The 19994-nt window shown below is 37.6% G+C and overlaps 1 protein-coding gene across 10 annotated transcripts in view; it reads left to right on the top strand.

Moving 5' to 3' along the window:
* EPHA6 (EPH receptor A6) overlaps positions 1 to 19994 on the top strand; it is an 850011-nt gene that overhangs the window by 816425 nt on the left and 13592 nt on the right. For all 10 annotated transcript variants that reach the window (XM_067034854.1, XM_067034853.1, XM_067034856.1 and 7 more), the window contains one exon: positions 18038 to 18231. In XM_067034854.1, coding sequence (XP_066890955.1) covers positions 18038 to 18231 — 194 coding nt within the window. The remainder of the gene's footprint in view (positions 1 to 18037; positions 18232 to 19994) is intronic.

Raw genomic sequence — 19994 nt, 5'->3', positions numbered from 1 at the left:
GAAGATCCCACATGCCGTGGAGCGGCTGGGCCGTGAGCCATGGCCGCTGAGCCTGCGCGTCCAGAGCCTGTGCTCCGCAAAGGGAGAGGCCACAACAGTGAGAGGCCCGCGTACCACCAAAAAAAAAAAAAAAAAAAAAAAAAAAAAAAAATCACTCCCAGTTAGAAGCCACTGCTTTAGAGCTAGAAAGATCGGGGTTGAAATCCCAGCTCTGCAGTTCACTGGCCATGTAATCTTAGGCAAGTGGTTTCAGCTTTCTGAGATACTGTCTATAATGGGGTTCAGATTACTCAACTGCAGGATTTGAAAAAGTGGGGTTCTATAATGGGGTTCAAAATACTATAATGGGGTTCAAAATACTCAACTGCAGGATTTGAAAAAGTGAAAGATAATATATATAAAGCACCTGGTACATAGAAGGTATTTAATTAATCAATGGTAATAATCATAGCTTGCAATTTCTGAATTTATTATGAGCCAAGTATTTTAGGATATTGGCTCATTTAATCCTCAAAATAATTCTTTAAGATAGATACTCTTTTTACTCCCATTTGTAGATACGAGGCCTTCTAGAAAGTTTAAACAACTTACCCAAGGTTACTAGATGGTTAACGATAGAACTGAAGTTGAAGCCCCCTACTTACTCCTAAGTGCGTGCTTTTATCCTCTGAGCTATACCGTAGAAGTCTAATTTTCAAAGGAGTCTCCATACCACGCAAGCTCTACGTAATGAGATCAAAGCATCTTTAATTGTGTATGCCACTGTGTCACAAGAGAAGTGTTTTCATTGTTTCCTGTCAGCGAAAGAATGTGGATTGACTCAGTATTGTTTGGAACTATAAATCTTTTCTGCAGTATTTTTTGTCTTGATGTTAAAAATTTATAAAATGTACTATATTTATTATATTTCTTAAAAATATTTAAGGCAGTAGCTTAAAATAAAATTCTAATCATCAATATATTTAGCTTATTACCAGAAACATGTCACAGGCGCATTGAAGGTGTATAGTTCCTTGCTGTTTTCTAGCATTTTTTTCTTTTTTTTTTAAGGTATTGCAGGATAATGTTCTATGTTATTTTCATCCAAGTTCAAAATAATTGTTGTTTACTACATAATAGGAGTACATTGTAATGCTAGGAGCTACACTGGCTCCAAAGAGGACACCAAGGGCACTGCAGTTCTTCCAACACTTACACTGTGTAATGTGCTTAACCGAAGAAAATGCAAGCAAAACATGAACAGCAGGCAACATTAAATAACCAAATCCCCACAGAGCTAATATGTAGGAAAAAAACTAGCACCACATAAATGAGAGGCAACTTAGCTCAAACTAATGATCTGAATGCAAGACTGGAGACTTGGATTTTGTTTGTTTTGTTTTTTTCCCTGACATGCTGCTGTTTTAGAAAAAAAAGAATAAATGAATGATTGAAAAAGAAAGGAAGGGAGGAAGGAAGGAAGGGAGGGAGGGAGGAAGGAAGGAAGGAAGGGAGGGAGGGAGGAGGAAGGGAGGGAAGGAAGGAAGGATTCACCTTGAAGCAATTTGAAGCCCAATTGCCTTCTAGGCATGGTATCATTTAGGTATATGCTACTCAGCTAGTTCAGTTTCCCAAAAAGAGAACCACTATGAGAGAACATCTCATTTGAGGTTTAGTAGGAAACATAATACTGCCTCAGTGTTTTGGGATTTCTTTTCTCCTTACTTTTCAAAAGCTTTTATTTAATAGTGAGTTTTGCTTTAGATTGCTTTCTGAAACTTACCTGAAGAAAAAAATTAGAGTTCAGCTTTAGGATACTTTTTTATATAGATGATGTGATTAGAAATAACCTTTTGACCTTACCTGAATTGAGCACTCTTTTCAAAATTTGAGAAGGAAGAAAATAACCTTTTACCATATTTCGTATTTGTCTTCATAATTTTATAACCTTTCTCAATTATAGGTCAGTATTTCAGACAGGAATGGTGGATATGTAGAATCCACTTACCTCAAATGCAGTATAATTTTATGACTCAGAAAATCCAGTCATTTCCAATTTTTGTCACTGATTAGATTTTCCAAACTCTACTTTATTATGTAATGGTCCTTGTGTAATGATCTGTGTAAGATAACAGTAAACTGCTAAAGGCCCATTCCCATTATTTCAACCTTCCATATTACAGAGGGAATTTTTGCACTTGTTTGATTATGTTTCTACCAAAGCGATTTTCGAAATGACCTCCTTTTTCTCAATTTTTCAATAATTCCTACTATTGGTACACAGGCAAGGGCAACATTTTAATTAAATATATACTAATTACACTAACATGATGCATGTCTGTTACAGAGGCAAGAGTAATAGGGGATATTATGAGATTCAATCAATCACCATTGTAAGTAATTCAAATAGTAAGGTTTCAAGTAGAGGAAACCAATAACCAGTATGCTACTAACACAGTGTAATTTTCAAGGGAAATATTTTTTTCTAAATAACCACAAAGCTAGAAGATATATACATACCAACAACATTCTCATAAAAAATTAATTATACCTTCAATTTCTATTTGGAAGAAATTTACAGTCTACTGCTCTTATAATTTTTATAATTATTTTTTTCTCTTTAAAGCATATTTACAAAGAGGGGGGTTTTTTTGCCAATTAGGACAAATATCTTGTTTTTATTATGTTCATCTATAAAATGTAGAAAATGCCAGATTGTTACAGTAAAGGAAGTTCTTGTAAGATGCTAGATTCTATATCTTTTTTTAAAATATTTATTTTTTATTGAAGTATAGTTGAATTACAATGTTGTCTTAATTACTGCTATACAGCAAAGTGACTCATTTATACTTATATATACATTCTTTTCCTTTATGGTTTATCCCACGGTATTGAATATAGTTCCCTGTGCTATACAGTAGGACCTTGTTGTTATCCATTCTGTATATACCATCTGCTAATCCCAAACTCCCAATCCAAACCTCTCCCAGCTCCCTCCCTCTTGGCAACCACCAGTCTATTCTGTATGTCCCTGATTCTGTTTCAGTTTCATAGATAGATTCATTGTGTTCATTTTTTAGATTCCACATATAAGTGATATCATAGGTATTTGTCTTTCTTTTTCTGACTTACTTAGAATAATAATCTCTAATTGCATCCATGTTGCTGCAAATGGCATTATTTTGTTCTTTTTTATGGCTGAGTAATAGTCCATTGTACATATGTACCACATCTTCTTTATCCGTTCATCTGTCAATGGATATTTAGGTTGGTTCCCTGTCTTGGCTATTGTGAATAGTGCTGCTATGAACATAGAGGTGCATGTATCTTTTTGAATTATAGTTTTGTCTGGATATATGCCCAGGAATGGGATTGTGGATCATATAGTAATTCTATTTTTAGTTTTCTGAGGAACCTCCATACGGTTTTCCACAGTGGCTGCACCAACTTACATTCCCACCAACACTGTAAGAGGGTTCTCTTTTCTCCACACCCTCTCCAGCATTTGTTATTTGTAGACTTTTTTTTAACATCTTTATTGGAGTATAACTGTTTTACAATAGTGTGTTAGTTTCTCCTTTATAACAAAGTGAATCAGTTATACATATACATATGTTCCCATATCTCTTCCCTCTTGCATCACCCTCCCTATCCCACCCCTCTAGGTGGTCACAAAGCACAAGAGGTGATCTCCCTGTGCTATGCGGCAGCTTCCCACTAGCTATCTAATTTACATTTGGTAGTGTATATATGTCCCTGCCACTCTCTCACTTCATCACATCTTACCATTCCCCCTCCCCATATCCTCAAGTCCATGCTCTAGTAGGTCTGTGTTTTATTCCTGTCCTATCACTAATCTCTTCATGACATTTTTTTTCTTAGATTCCATATATATGTGTTAGCATACAGTATTTGTTTTTTCTCCTTCTGACTTACTTCACTCTGTATGACAGAATCCAGGTCTATCCACCTCATTACAAATAACTCATTTGTAGGCTTTTTAATGATGGTCATTCTGACTGGCATGAGATGATACCTCACTGCAGTTTTGATTTGCATTTCTCTAATAATTAGTGATGTTGAGCATCTTTTCATGTGCCTATTGGCCATCTGTATTTCTTCTTTGGAGAAATGTCTCAAAGAGGATATTTTAAAATCCCCTTTGTGGGCTTCCCTGGTGGCGCAGTGGTTGAGAGTCCGCCTGCCAATGCAGGGGACGCGGGTTCGTGCCCCGGTCTGGGAAGATCCCACATACCACGGAGCGGCTGGGCCCGTGAGCCATGGCTGCTGAGCCTGCACATCTGGAGCCTGCGCTCCGCAAAGGGAGAGGCCACAACAGTGAGAGGCCCGCATACAGAAAAAAATAAAAAATAAATAAATAAATAAAATCCCCTTTTCCTTTGTACTCATAAACTATTTTTCCATAGCTTTCCAATATTTTTAGTGGGCCCAGGAAATATGTTATTAAAGTTGCCTATTATCTTTCTAAAATTGAAATGATGCATCAGTGAAGAAATATCTGGCTTTTTCCTAGAGAGTGCTTGTGTAAATGGGCCTGAGTTTTAAGAACATTGTCTTCTTAAAGAAACAATTATTTCAGAAAAGTAGATTTGAAATGTGTGTTTATATTTCCAAAAAGTATACTTTGTTGAGGGGAACTGGCATAGTAGTGAACATCATGGTTCCCCATAAGAACAAAAAATTTTACAATTTGTATGGAAACACAAAAGACCCCAAATAGCCAAAGCAATTCTAAGAAAGAAAAATGGAGCTGGAAGCATCAGACACCCTGACTTTGGACTATACTACAAAGCTATAGTAATCAAGACAGTGTGGTACTGGCACAAAAACAGAAATATAGATCAATGGAACAGGATAGAAAGCCCAGAGATAAACCCACGCACCTATGGCCACCTACTGTATGATAAAGGAGGCAAGAATATATGATGGAGAAAAGACAGCCTCTCAAATAAGTGATGCCTGGAAAACTGGACAGCTACATGTAAAAGAATTAAAGTAGAACACTTCCTAACATTATACACAAAAATAAACTCAAAATGGATTAAAAACGTAAATGTAAGACCAGACACTATAAAACTCTTAGAGGAATGCTTAGGAATAACACTCTTTGACAAAAACCACAGCAAGATCTTTTTTGACCCACCTCCTAGAGTAATGGAAATAAAAATAAAATAAACAAATGGGACCTAATTAAACTTAAAGCTTTTGCACAGCAAAGGAAACCATAAACAAGATGCAAAGACAACCCTCAGAATGGAAGAAAATATTTTCAAATGAAGCAGCTTACAAGGGAATCTACAAAATATACAAACAGCTCATGCAGCTCAATATCAAAAGAACAAACAACCCATGTGAAAAGTGGGCAAAAAACCTAAATAGATATTTTCCCAAAGAAGACATGGAGATGGCCAAGAGGCACATGAAAGGATGCTCAACACCACTATTTGAGAAATGCAGATCAAAGCTGCAATGAGGTATCACCTGCACCAGTCAGAATGGCCATCATCAAAAAATCTACAAACAATATAAATACTGGAGAGAGTGTGGAGAAAAGGGAACTGTCTTGTACTGTTGGTGGGAATATAAATTGATACAGCCACTATGGAGAACAGTATGGAGGTTCCTTTAAAAACTAAAAATAGAGCTACCATATGACCCAGAATGTACTCTGAGAAAACCATAATTCAAAAAGACACATGCACCACAATATTCATTGCAGTGCTATTTACAAAAGCCAGGTCATGGAAACAACCTAAATGTCCATTGACAGATGAATGGATAAAGAAGATATGTGGTACACATATACCATGGAATATTACTCAGGCATAAAAATGAATGAAATTGGGTCATTTGTAGAGATGTGGATGGACCTAGAGTCTGTCATACAGAGTGAAGTAAGTCAGAAGAGAAAAACAAATATCGTATATTAACGCATATATGTGGAATCTAGAAAAATGGTACAGATGAATGGGTTTTGAAGGCAGAAATAGAGACACAGACGTAGAGAAGAAATGTATGGACACCAAAGGGGGAAGGGGGGTGGGATGAATTGGGAATTGGGATTGACATATATACACTACCATGTGTAAAATAGATAACTAGTGGGAACCTGCTGTATAGCACAGGAAGCTCAGCTCCATGCTCTTTGGTGACTTAGATGGGTGGGATGGGGGGTTGGGAAGGAGGTCCAAGAGGGAGGGCATATATGTATACATATAGCTGATTCACTTTGTTGTACATCAGAAACTAACACAATATTGTAAAGCTATACCCCAATTAAAAAACCAAAACAAAAACATCATGGTTCCCCAAATCTTCCTAGTCTTAGTTTACTGGGATATAGTCTGTCCCTATCTGGATTTTTGTCTTTCGGCACCAGGAGCCCTGTGGGAAACAGTCCTTTCAAAGGAATCCAAATCTAGATCTGGACTCTACAGAACTTGGAGATCAAGAGATGTTACCAGAGGTCCTGCAGATTAAGCCTTCAGTTTCACTGACTCTAGAAACATAGCTTTTTGAGCTGAAAAGTACAATCACAAGTACTGAATCCAGTTTCCTTTTCTTAATGAGACAGATACTTTCCTAAGAGCAGGGCTTGTTTAGGACAGAGATGCAGTTCAGGTGACTCCTTCACTAATGCTCTTTCCACTACTTAAAAACTGAAGCATAGTTGCTTAGAAGGTGTTAATTATCTCAGTCTCAAGAAGTGTGACTTTTGGGAATTCCTCGGTGGTCCAGTGTTTAGGACCCAGCACTTTCATTGCTGAGGGCCCGGGCTCAATCCCTGGCTGGGAAACTAAGATCCCAAAAGCCGTGTGATGTGGCCAAAAAAAAAAAAAGAAAAAAGAAAACAGGTGTGACTTTCAACTGTTAGGGCTAAAGATTTTCCAAACCATAAATCATATCATCAGCAACCTTTTAACCTATGAATCCTACACTTCATATTTTCCCCCATTTTGTCCACTCATTCAACAATCTGAAAGGTGGTAACCTACTAAGGACAAGCACTCTCCATTTTTATAGATCCTTGACATTCTACTTCAACTTCCAAAAAATGAGGTTAGAGAACTGTCTTAAGTGTAAGGTTTTAAGAAATTCTTCATCTTAAAGTTTGAAAGGAAATCTTAGGTTTCCATGCCCTAATGATTTAAATTATAAATTAGCTTTGGAAAAATTTTCTTTCTGTTTCTTATTCTTTCATCACTCCATCCCCCTTTTTTTCTAATGTACACTGAATTTCATTTGGAATTTGATTGTTTTTCATTGAATGATAAATTCTGTATGTTGAAAAATATTGACTAGGAAAATAGGTATAATATTATAAATGTTATTGACTTATAACTACTTCTTTCCTTTCTTTTTTTCTTCTTTTGCCTATACAGACACAATCATTATATTGCATATCAGGAAAATACATTACCAGTGTTTTCAGTATTACTGTTTTATAAACCTAAATGTCCTAATATCTATAGGTAATCATTATCACAAAAAGTAAGGATATACTGGGACTCTTTGCTTCTCCATCCCCCTTCAACCTGAAATTAAGGTTGATGAATTAAATTTATCAACAAAGCCATCATGAATATTTAGAGGGAAGATAGAAGTAAAATCATTTCACAGTCCATTTACTAGTGCACATTTCAGCCCTTGCTAAAATTTTGAGACAGTTTCTTTTAAAATAACTTTCTAAATAACTAAATTCAATGTGCTTCTCTTTAGGAGTTGTTTAGCAGTGTTACAATAATGTGATTCCCTGCACAGCCCAAGCAGTCCTTGTTCAATAGTATTGTTCAGGGATATCTCAGTGTCTTCATATTGACTGTCTACTCCTTGTTTGCCTAGTTTAGTAAAAGATGCACATTGCCTGCTTTGATTCAGAAACTGTCAACACAATTGGAAAACTCATCAGATTCAGCAAGAGCAGAACAGTCTGCTACGTGTCCCAACTGAGCGTTGTGTAGATTCTAGGCTGCTAAAAATTGCAGTGTCATTGACAAGGAATCAGTACGATCTATTTAGAATAACCAGCCAGGTTTTAGATGATAATTTCTGACAGAATCTAATTTCTTCTACCTCTGCATAGAAGTTATCACTGCAGTCATTTTCATAATTTTTCACTTTGTTTTAATTCTCTTCTTACATTTTAAAATAAGGGTATAGCCTTGTATAACTCTTCTCCAAAGGATGACAGCCTACAGCTATCATAAAACCATACTGTTAACAAAATTCTCTCTAGTTAATTATCACTCCTTCATATCCTAAAACAATAAACCTCATTTAGTCTTTTAGACAAAACACCCCATATGCTCCTGGCTCCCTGTCAGTCCTTGACTAGGGAATCAGAAATACCTATAAAACAAAACTTCCCACAAAAGATATGTTAATGAAGATAAAGGTTAATATAAAGCTTTCATAGATCACATATATGACAATTGGAGCTCCCTTTTTGACTTGACAAGGCGTTGTTTTAGATGCTGGGGACATATGGAAAAAAGAAACAGTTCCTGCTCTTGAACTTGGCTTGCCCAGCTGAGAGACTGCAAGTGTTTTGTAGTGGCCAAAGCAAAGAGGAAACAGGATGCAGCCAGAGGTGAGGACTGAGCCAGGGTAATGGTGAGCCACTGCAGAATTTCAGGAACGTGATCACAGTTTCACATCAGCAGGATTTCTTTGGGTGCACTACGGGAGATGATTGAGGGAGGAAAAGGGGAGACTAAAAGACTAGTTAGGCGGTTGTTGCAGTGATCAAAATGAAAAATAAATCATTTGAAGAGAGGATTAAAACTAGAACAGATTTAAAATATACGAAGGTGGTGGAATCAACATGTCTTAAGTTAATTTTGAGCACCCGGAAAGGCAAAGGCCCAGATGACTCCCTGATCTCTGACCTAAATCACTGGAAAAAGAATGGTACCCTTTTCAGAGGACAGAAATGCCAAAGCAGGGGCTTTCCTGGTGGTACAGTGGTTAAGAATCCACCTGCCAATGCAGGAGACACGGGTTTGAGCCCGTCCTGGAAAATCCCACATGCCGTGGAGCAACTAAGCCCATGCGCCACAACTACTGAGCCTGTGCTCTACAGCCCATGAGCCACAACTACTGAGCCCACGTGCCACAACTACTGAAGCTCACATGCCACAACTACTGAAGCCACCATGCATACACCCCATGCTCCGCAACAAGAGAAGCCACTGCAATGAGAAGCCTGCGTACCGCAATGAAGAGTAGGCCCTGCTTGCTGCAGCTAGAGAAAGCCCGCATGCAGCAACAAAGACCCAACACAGGCAAAAATAAAGTTAATTGATTAATTAATTAATTAATTTAATTAATGCCAAAGCAGGAACAGGGTTAGTTTTATTTTGTTTTTTTGTTTGTTTTTTTAACATCTTTATTGGAGTATAATTGCTTTACAATGGTGTGTTAGTTTCTGCTTTATAAAAAAGTGAATCAGTTATACATATACACATGTTCCCATATCTCTTCCCTCTTGCATCTCCCTCCCTCCCACCCTCCCTATGCCACCCCTCTAGGAGGTCACAAAGCACCAGGCTGATCTCCCTGTGCTATGATGCTGCTTCCCACTAGCTATCTATTCTACGTTTGGTAGTGTATATATGTCCATGCCACTATCTCACTTTGTCACAGCCTACCCTTCCCCCTCCCCACATCCTCAAGTCCATTCTCTAGTAGGTCTGTGTCTCCATTCCCGTCTTACCCCTAGAATCTTCATGACCTTTTTTTGTTTCTTTGTTAGATTCCATATAAGTGTGTTAGCATACAGTATTTGTTTTTCTCTTTCTGCCTTACTTCACACTGTATGACAGACTCTAGGTCCATCCACCTCACTACAAATAACTCAAGTTCGTTTCTTTTTATGGCTGAGTAATATTCCATTGTATATATGTGCCACATCTTCTTTATCCATTCATCTGTTGATGGACACTTAGGTTGCTTCCATGTCCTGGCTATTGTAAACAGAGCTGCAATGAACATTTTGGTACATGACTCTTTTTGAATTATGGTTTTCTCAGGGTATATGCCCAGTAGTGGGATTGCTGGGTCGTATGGTAGTTGTATTTGTAGTTTTTTAAGGAACCTCCATACTGATATCCATAGTGGCTCTATCAATTTACATTCCCAACAGCAGTGCAAGTGTGTTCCCTTTTCTCCACACCCTCTCCAGCATTTATTGTTTCTAGATTTTTTGATGATGGCCATTCTGACTGGTGTGAGATGATATCTCATTGTAGTTTTGATTTGCATTTCTCTAATGATTAATGATGTTGAGCATTCTTTCATGTGTTTGTTGGCCATCTGTATATCTTCTTTGGAGAAATGTCTATTTAGATCTTCTGGCCATTTTTGGATTGGGTTGTTTGTTTTTTTGATATTGAGCTGCATGAGCTGCTTGTAAATTTTGGAGATTAATCCTTTGTCAGTTGCTTCCTTTGCAAATATTTTCTCCCATTCTGAAGGTTGTCTGTTGGTCTTGTTTGTGGTTTCCTTTGCTGTGCAAAAGCTTTTACGTTTCATTAGGTCCCATTTGTTTATTTTTGTTTTTATTTCCATTTCTCTAGGAAGTGGGTCAAAAAGGATCTTGCTGTGATTTATGTCATAGAGTGTTCTGCCTAGGTTTCCCTCTAAGAGTTTGATAGTGTCTGGCCTTACATTTAGGTCTTTAATCCATTTTGAGTTTATTTTTGTGTATGGTGTTAGGGAGTGTTCTAATTTCATACTTTTACATGTACCTGTCCAGTTTTCCCAGCACCACTTATTGAAGAGGATGTCTTTTCTCCACTGTATGTTCTTGCCTCCTTTATCAAAGATAAGGTGACCATATGTGTGTGGGTTTATCTCTGGGCTTTCTATCCTATTCCACTGATCTATATTTCTGTTTCTGTGCCAGTACCATACTGTCTTGATTACTGTAGCTTTGTAGTATAGTCTAAAGTCAGGGAGCCTGATTCCTCTAGCTCCACTTTTCATTCTCAAGATTGCTTTGGCTATTCGGGGTCTTTTGTGTTTCCATACAAATTGTGAAATTTTTTGTTCTAGTTCTGTAAAAAATGCCAGTGTCAGTTTGATAGGAATTGCATTGAATCTGTAGATTGCTTTGGGTAGTAGAGTCATTTTCACAATGCTGATTCTTCCAATCCAAGGACATGGTATATCTCTCCATCTGTTTATATCATCTTTAATTTCTTTCATCAGTGTCCTATAATTTTCTGCATACAGGTCTTTTGTCTCCTTAGGTAGGTTGATTCCTAGATATTTTATTCTTTTTGTTGCAATGGTAAATAGGAGTGTTTTCTTAATTTCACTTTCAGATTTTTCATCATTACTGTATAGGAATGTAAGAGATTTCTGTGCATTAATTTTGTATTCTGCTACTTTACCAAATTCATTGATTAGCTCTAGTAATTTTCTGGTAGCATCTTTAGGATCCTCTATGTATAGTATCATATCATCTGCAAACAGTGACAGCTTTACTTCTTCTTTTCTGATTTGGATTCCTTTTATTTCTTTTTTTTCTCTGATTGCTGTGGTTAAAACTTCCAACGCTATGTTGAATAAGAGTGGTGAGAGTGGGCAACCTTGCCTTATTCCTGATCTTAGTGGAAATGGTTTCAGTTTTTCACCATTGAGGATGATGTTGGCTGTGGGTTTGTCATATATGGCCTTTATTATGTTGAGGAAAGTTCCCTCTATGCCTACTTTCTGCAGTTTTTTTAAATCATAAATGGGTGTTGAATTTTTCAGAAGCTTTCTCTGCATCTCTTGAGATGATCATATGGTTTTTCTGCTTCAGTTTGTTAATATGGTGTATCACGTTGATTGATTTGTGTATATTGAAGAATCCTTGCATTCCTGGAATAAACTCCACTTGATCATGGTATATGATCCTTTTAATGTGCTGTTGGATTCTGTTTGCTAGCATTTTCTTGAGGATTTTTGCATCTATGTTCATCAGTGATATTGGCCTGTAGTTTTCTTTCTTTGTGACATCTTTGTCTGGTTTTGGTATCAGGGTGATGGTGGCCTCATAGAATGAGTTTGGGAGTGTTCCTCCCTCTGCTATATTTTGGAAGAGTTTGAGAAGGATAGGTGTTAGCTCTTTTCTAATGTTTGATAGAATTCGCCTGTGAAGCCATCTGGTCCTGGGCTTTTGTTTGTTGGAAGATTTTTAATCACAGTTTCAATTTCAGTGCTTGTGATTGGTCTGTTCATATTTTCTATTTCTTCCTGATTCAGTCTCGGCAGGTTGTGCATTTCTAAGAATTTGTCCATTTCTTCCAGGTTTTCCATTTTATTGGCATAGAATTGCATGTGGTTATCTCTCATGATCTTTTGTATTTCTGCAGTGTCAGTTACTTCGCTTTTTTCATTTCTAATTCTATTGATTTGAGTCTTCTCCCTTTTTTTCTTGATGAGTCTTGCTAATGGTTTATCAATTTTGTTTATCTTCTCAAAGAACCAGCTTTTAGTTTTATTGATCTTTACTATCGTTTCCTTCATTTTTTTTCATTTATTTCTGATATGATCTTTATGATTTCTTTCCTTCTGCTAACTTTGGGGTTTTTTTGTTCTTCTTTCTCTAATTGCTTTAGGTGCAAGGTTAGGTTGTTTATTTGAGATGTTTCCTGTTTCTTAAGGTAGGATTGTATATCTATAAACTTCCCTCTTAGAACTGCTTTTGCTGCATCCCATAGGTTTTGGGTCATCGTGTCTCCATTGTCATTTGTTTCTAAGTATTTTTTTATTTCCTCTTTGATTTCTTCAGTGATCACTTCGTTATTAAGTAGTGTATTGTTTAGCCTCCATGTGTTTGTATTTTTTACAGATCTTTTCCTGTAATTGATATCTAGTCTCATAGCGTTGTGGTCAGAATAGATACTTGATACGATTTCAATTTTCTTAAATTTGCCAAGGCTAGATTTGTGACCCAAGATATGATCTGTCCTGAAGAATGTTCCATGAGCACTTGAGAAAAATGTGTTTTCTGTTGTTTTTGGATGGAATGTCCTATAAATATCAATTAAGTCCATCTTGTTTAATGTATCATTTAAAGCTTGTGTTTCCTTATTTATTTTCATTTTGGATGATCTGTCCATTGGTGAAAGTGGAGTATTAAAGTCCCCAACTATGAATGTGTTACTGTCGATTTCCCCTTTTATGGCTGTTAGTATTTGCCTTATGTACTGAGGTGCTCCTATGTTGGGTGCATAAATATTTACAATTGTTATATCTTCTTTTTGGATCGACCCTTTGAACAAAAAAAAACATGGCACCTATATGACAACTTTATGAAGTGGTATGTCCCATAGACAATAGATGGAGAAATCTGGAGAGAGCTGAGCTGGAGCTGCAAGCATAAAAGTCATGAGCAAGTACGTGAGAGGGAAAGCATGGAGTGTGTAAGTGTGTAAGAGAGGCTCAAGTGCTAATTCTGGGAGAAAGAGTCAGGTATGTGGCTCAAAGACTCAGGACAGATTTTTCTCTACCACTATCATTATTCAGAGGCTACCAAGATGATAATATTAGTCCATTCTTCAGGGCATTATTAGCTATGTGATATTGACCCAATCTGTTCATTAGTTTGAGCTTCAGTTTTCTTACCTACAAAATATGTAGAACCACACTCACATAGGTATCTTGAGATCTAAATAAGGTAAGCTGTGTTAAAACACATAGCCTGGAAATTGACATATAATAAGCTTTCAAAGTTTTATATGTTACTTGAATCCAAAACCAGAAAGATCACAGAAGATTTAACTCATTGTCACGCCAGCCCCAAAACTGCTTCTCCTCCTTTGTCTTCTATCTTTACTAGTTGACCAAGCCAAAAATCTAGAAGTCATTCTCTTCTCCCTCTACTTCCATACCCAATTTCACCCTAATCCCACATTCCTGTCAGATCAGTCTATTTCTTGTACCCACGTCCACTGCTTTCACTAAGCCATCCTGACCTCTCTCCTGGATCACTGCAAGCCTCCTTCGGGCTTCCCATGCCCTCCGATGCACTCTTCACATTGCCGCCAGAGTGAGTTTCCAAAAGATAAATCTAATGTCATTTACTTGCTAAAACTCTTTGCATAAAGTCTGTATTTATAGTATGCAAAATCATTCATGATCTCAAGAAATATAGTTTTTACTTAATCTTTGAGCCTCAAATCTCACCATTCCTTTCTCTGAAGACTCTATTCTAGCTGCAGAAATCTACTTTCATTCCCTGATCAGGTCACATCTCCTCTCTTGGACCCATCTAGTCTAGTCAACCCTGCTACCTTCTACATTCAGTTCACCTCCTCTGAGAAGCCTCCCCAAGGCTGGGTTAGGTACTCCTCTGAAAAGTTTCCATAACTCCCTGTTCTATATGGCACTTACCATATTCAGACTCCTTGGTCACCTTCACTAGATTATACATTTCCTAAAGACAGAAATATTTCTTACTCATTATGTTATCTCTTATACACGGTATGCTCAATAGTATATTTTAAGTAATTAAATATATCTGTTTGGATAAATACATTAAAAATCCATTAGAAAGATGTTGTGTCTTTTAACCATCTTTGTGAATCATATTGCTTAAATCTCTTCTCTAGCTACCTTCAAAACCGGAATTTTTACATGTGTGATCTTCAACAAATTAAACCTCTCTGTGTTTAAGTTCCTCATCTGTAAACTGAGGATAACAATAGTACCTACCTCATAGTATTACTGTAAGGATTGAAAGAGTTGATGCATGTAAATCATTTAGAAATGGCATCTGGAAGTTCCCAAGAGCTCTCAGTAATGGTTAGCTGTTATTATTATTGCCACTGTTGTTACTGTTGTTATTAATATTTTCCTATAAGGTGGGAACTTCATGTTTGACATCTGTCATGAACCAGGGCTCAGGACATATTTCACAAAGTCACAAGTTAAAGAACAGAGGAAGCTTTAAAGCCAGAGGTCAGCAAGAAGCAATGTCATGAGTCCCTGAACCTCCCACTCTCCCCACAGAAAGGCATTCTGGGACCAGACACGTTGCTGAACACATTATGGATAAAGGTTCCAGGTGAAGGACCACACTTTCTTGTCACTCTGCCTTCTTACAGGCCAATCATGAGAGCAACTTTGTCAAAAGACAGTAAACAGCCTGCTTGACACCAAGCAGGCTGGATGTGTCAGCTGTTTACAGGAGTTGTCTGGAAAAGTCAGCTCCCCAGCAGCTAAGGACGTTTGGGTCAATGGGAAATAGTAAACCTTCTGGACAGGAATAAGAAACCACCAGTCTTTACAGGAAGCTGATGTTGGGTCCAGTGCCCTCTGTCTTACAGAAGAGCAAGGCCCAATCTCACCTGGCCATTGTCTAACCAAACCAGGGAGAAATTATATCATTTTGAACAATACTACTTGATGCCCCAGTTTTTTATTAATATTTCCTTCTGAGGTACTTCAAATGCTTCTGCTTTTAATCCATCTTGGGTAGCTTGAGACTCCAGGTTTTCTAAGAGTCTGCTCTCTATCAAGACAAATCCCAAAATTTCTTCTAATAGCTTTTGTTTTTGTCAATAACATTTATTAATGTGTCAGGCACCATACTAAGGGATGAGAATACAAAATATAGGGACATAATTCCTTCTTTTATGTATGTTTAGCCTGAGAGGAAGCAGATGAAATATAACAATACAATGTAACAGATGCAGTAATAGAAATGTGTGCAGGACTCAGAAGCACTCAGAAATTACTCTGTTCAGCCAGAGATTACATTTTACAAACTATGAAGTAAATATGTTTTTGATTTACCCAGAATATAAAGCTTAGGATCCAAGTAAAAACACTGAAGCCCAATTAGCAGATGTATAACAATACATAAAATGGTAATCACCACTCCTAAAATTACATCAGTTGATATAAAATTGGAGAGGAAGATGTTATCATGAGAACTGAAAAGCATTCCTGGGGAATGGCCAGAGGAAAAGTTTGGAAGCTAAAAGGAACAAAGTTCAAATTTCAACTCTGCCACCTATGCTGTGTGAATTTAGGCAAGTTTCCTAACATCTCTGAGTCTAAATTTTCTTGTTTAAAAATAGGTATAATAGGGCTTCCCTGGTGGCGCAGTGGTTGAGAATCCGCCTGCCGATGCAGGGGACACGGGTTCGTGCCCCGGTCCGGGAAGATCCCACGTGCCGCGGAGCGGCTGGGCCCGTGAGCCATGGCCGCTGAGCCTGCGCGTCTGGAGCCTGTGCTCCACAACGGGAGAGGCCACAACAGTGAGAGGCCCGCGTACCGAAAAAAAAAAAAGGAAATATCAACGGAAAAGCTTGGGTCCTAGCCCACCAGACACCTACATTTTGAGGGGCAGGGAAAGATACTTACACAGGACCATAAGATGCACCTTTTAAAAGACCTTCATTTTTCCTCACAAGGTGGCATTTTAGAGAGGGGGGGGGCTGCGGATTTCAGAGAGCCTGCCTTGCTTTAGGCAAATCCTGAGCAACAATCCTTTAAAAACCCTCCCAGAGAACCACCTAGTCTACAAAAATGTGGTTCCAGCTCAGTGCCCTCTCTATGCAAAGTTTTTCTTTTTAACTGTTTTGTTAAATTTTAACAATTGGGAAATTTTGAAAACTGCTTTACACACTTCCTTGCCTTCTTAAAATAAAAGCAGACAAATGTTTAAAAAAGGGGGGGGGTAAATAAACACTTTCCTTTGTCTTTCTCCCAGAGATAATGTAAGAATAGTCACATGAATACCTTTGAACACTTTATTAAAAAATAAGCTACATAAATTCCAGGTCAACTTTATTGCATTGTTAGGAAATTCCCAGTGGGTAGTATATTAAACAGAGAAATAGATAAATATCTTACCTTATCTTGTATGTGATTTCCTAAGTACAAAAAATAATAATAATAATACAGTTATCTTGTTGTTACTCTTAACTTTGGCTTCTTATCCGGTCCCTAAAGCTACACTGCCCTAAAGAGTAGCCACTTGCCACATATGGCTATTTAAAATTTAATGTCAATTAATTAAACTAAAACTAAAAATTCAGTTCCTCAGTCTTACTAGCCACATTTCAAATGCTCAATAGCCACATGACTACTTGCCACCATGTTGGACAGAGAGAACATTTCCGTCATCACGGAAAGTTCTTTTGGAGAGTACTGGCCCAGAGGATACTCAGGCTGAATGTCCTGTTACTCTGTGGCCTTAAGCTGGGCACTGATAGCATTTCAAAGATTAAATGACCTTAGAAGTTCTGAAAGGACTTCATAATCACATCAGTGTCAGACTAAGGGAAAGACAGAAGTAAGTGAAGAAGAATTAAAGAGGCAGGGATTTCCCTGGTGGCACAGTGGTTAAGACTCTGCACTCCCGATGCAGGGGGCCTGGGTTCGATCCCTGGTCAGGGAACTAGATCCCACATGCATGTCACAACTAAGAGTTCGCATGCCACAACTAAGGAGCCCACGTGCCGTGACTAAGGAGCCCACCTGCTGCAACTAAGACCTGGTGCAACCAAATAAATAAAATAAAGAATTAAATAGACAGTAAAGAAGAAAGGAGGAAAGATGGCTACAGAAAGAATACACACTGACATTATTATAAAGGGATAAAAAATGAATCAGGAATTCAGTGTTTCTGCAGAAGTACAGTTTTACTTAAAACGTTTGTCACAAGTGGTTTGTATTAAATGCATCAATCTTAGACTAACTTTCTGATGTCCTAATTGGGTTTTGAGACATTCCAGCTAAATCACACAAAAACTATTTCTGGACATTGGGATGAAATTTAACCTCCCATACGTATACCACAAGTTTAAAAAACATATTTTTCCTCTCAAGGGGGTCAGCAGATGCTACGAAGATACTTGCAATTCTTGTTCACTACTTTCGTATTTATCCTTGTCTGGACCACCTGTACTCACAAGTAGTTTTCATGCTTACCAATGTTTTGGCTTCCACTTCCTGTATAAAAGGAATGATAACTTAGCATGTGTATTATTTGTCCCCCAAAGTAAGAGAATAACCTCTGTATGTTTGCATTTAGGTCATTCTGTCCATTGAAGAAGGTTACAGACTTCCGGCTCCCATGGGCTGTCCAGCATCTCTACACCAGCTGATGCTCCATTGCTGGCAGAAGGAAAGAAATCACAGACCAAAATTTACTGACATTGTCAGCTTCCTTGACAAGCTGATCCGCAACCCCAGTACCCTTCACACCCTGGTAGAGGACATCCTTGTGTAAGATGCATAATGTTGATTTTTTCCCCTTGACAATCATAATTTCTTTCAGGCTGTAGACAAGACTAACAGGTAAAGAGGAGAAAATTTACCTTGATAACTGTCTAGTTGTCTACCTTTTAGAATATTCTATATAAACCATCTTTTATTTATCAGCTGAAAAAGCAGTTTATTCACATTTTTTAAAATGATTTTTTTCCACAAGAAAACAAGTTCCCCTTTCCTTTTGTCCATATCTAATCTTTCTGAATCACTTTTAAAATATTTTTTCCTGTGAGGGTCTATGGTATTTCTAATTCCTTTCTTGACTTACTGATTTTCTTCTTACCTTTATTAGAAGAAAATCTTATGTGTGTGTGTGTGTGTGTGTGCGCGCGCGCACGCGCGTGCGCGCACAGCCCCTTTAATTTTCTTGTCCATTCTATATTCTATTCCTCTCTTTGAAATGGCAAGCAAGACAGGGGCAATTTGTGAATCAGCCAGGAGCAAGGATGTCTCCTGCTGATATGATCACACCCAGCTGTTGTTACTTTCCATTTGCTAAAACCAGAAAAAGACAGATGACAAGACAAGAAAATGAAAGCACTCATCCACCATTTTATAAAAGTCAGTAGCGTTGAGAGATCTACCCACTTCTCTCTGAAAAGCAATTATAAGAGGGAGAGTAGAAGGAAAAAAAAAAAAAACCACTGCCATCTATGTCTGAACATATAACATTTAAAATATTGTTAAGTTGAAAATATATTTCTTTAGGCCAAATTGGACTTGAAAATAATCAAAGCATTTTCAAAGCTTCCTTTCCTGACTCAGGAGATGGCCAATAGGATATACAGATATTCAACTTTAGGTCACAAGTTCAAGTCAGTGCAGGTTTTAGTGACAAGCCAAAGGCTCTTCAAGAACTACTTGAAACAGACCTCAGTTCATAGCAGAGCATAGAAGAGTTCACCTCTAAATCACTAATTGGCAGCCTCAGTAAAGTGAAGCCAAGCATGAAATAGCTAGAGATTAAACTATTATTCTAGCCCATCTTCCCTAAAGCAGTCCAGCACAGGAGGCTGTAATGGTGGGAGTGGGTGTGGGGGCCATTTTGAATTTTATCCTAAAAGCAATGGGCAGCCATTGAAGGATTTTAAGCAAGAGAATGGCATGATCACATTTGCATTTCTGAAAGATCACTCTAGGGATGATTTAAACAAAAAGTGTAAAACAAGGAACAAGATGGGAAACAGACAGTTATATATTTTCAGCAGTCCAAGCTAGGAAAGGTCAGGGCCTGACTTATGTAATGAGAATAAGTTTGGAGTCAGGAGATAAGAAAATGGATTTATTACTAGATAAGGAAAACGAATGTGTCTTGGTCATTGAGTGAACAAGGAAGGAGGAGAAAAGAATCAAGATATTTGTCAGGTTTCTTTCTTAGACAAGTTGGTTGATGGTATTACCACTGAGAGAGAGAGGGAGAAGGACAAGTTTTTGGAATAGAAATGAGACCATTTCATGCATATTGAGTGGAAGATTACTGTGGGGCATCTAAGTGAAGATATCCAGTAGGCACTTATATTTATATAGGTTGAACTCAGTTAAAAAGATCTGGGCTAAAGATGTAGATTTGGAGATCATCAGCATATTGATTGTACCTGAAGCTTTAAGCATACTTAAGATAACCCATGGAGAAAATATAAAGAATGAAAAGAAATAGGAAAAGAATGCAAACCTTTGGAACACCAAGATTTAAGAAATGAATTGAAGAAGTGTACCCA

This window comes from Kogia breviceps, chromosome 5, assembly GCF_026419965.1.
Source record: "Kogia breviceps isolate mKogBre1 chromosome 5, mKogBre1 haplotype 1, whole genome shotgun sequence".
In the NCBI taxonomy this organism is placed as follows: Eukaryota; Metazoa; Chordata; class Mammalia; order Artiodactyla; family Physeteridae; genus Kogia; species Kogia breviceps.
Note: the sequence above shows the minus strand (reverse complement) of the source record. Positions and strands in the feature narration are given on the sequence as shown.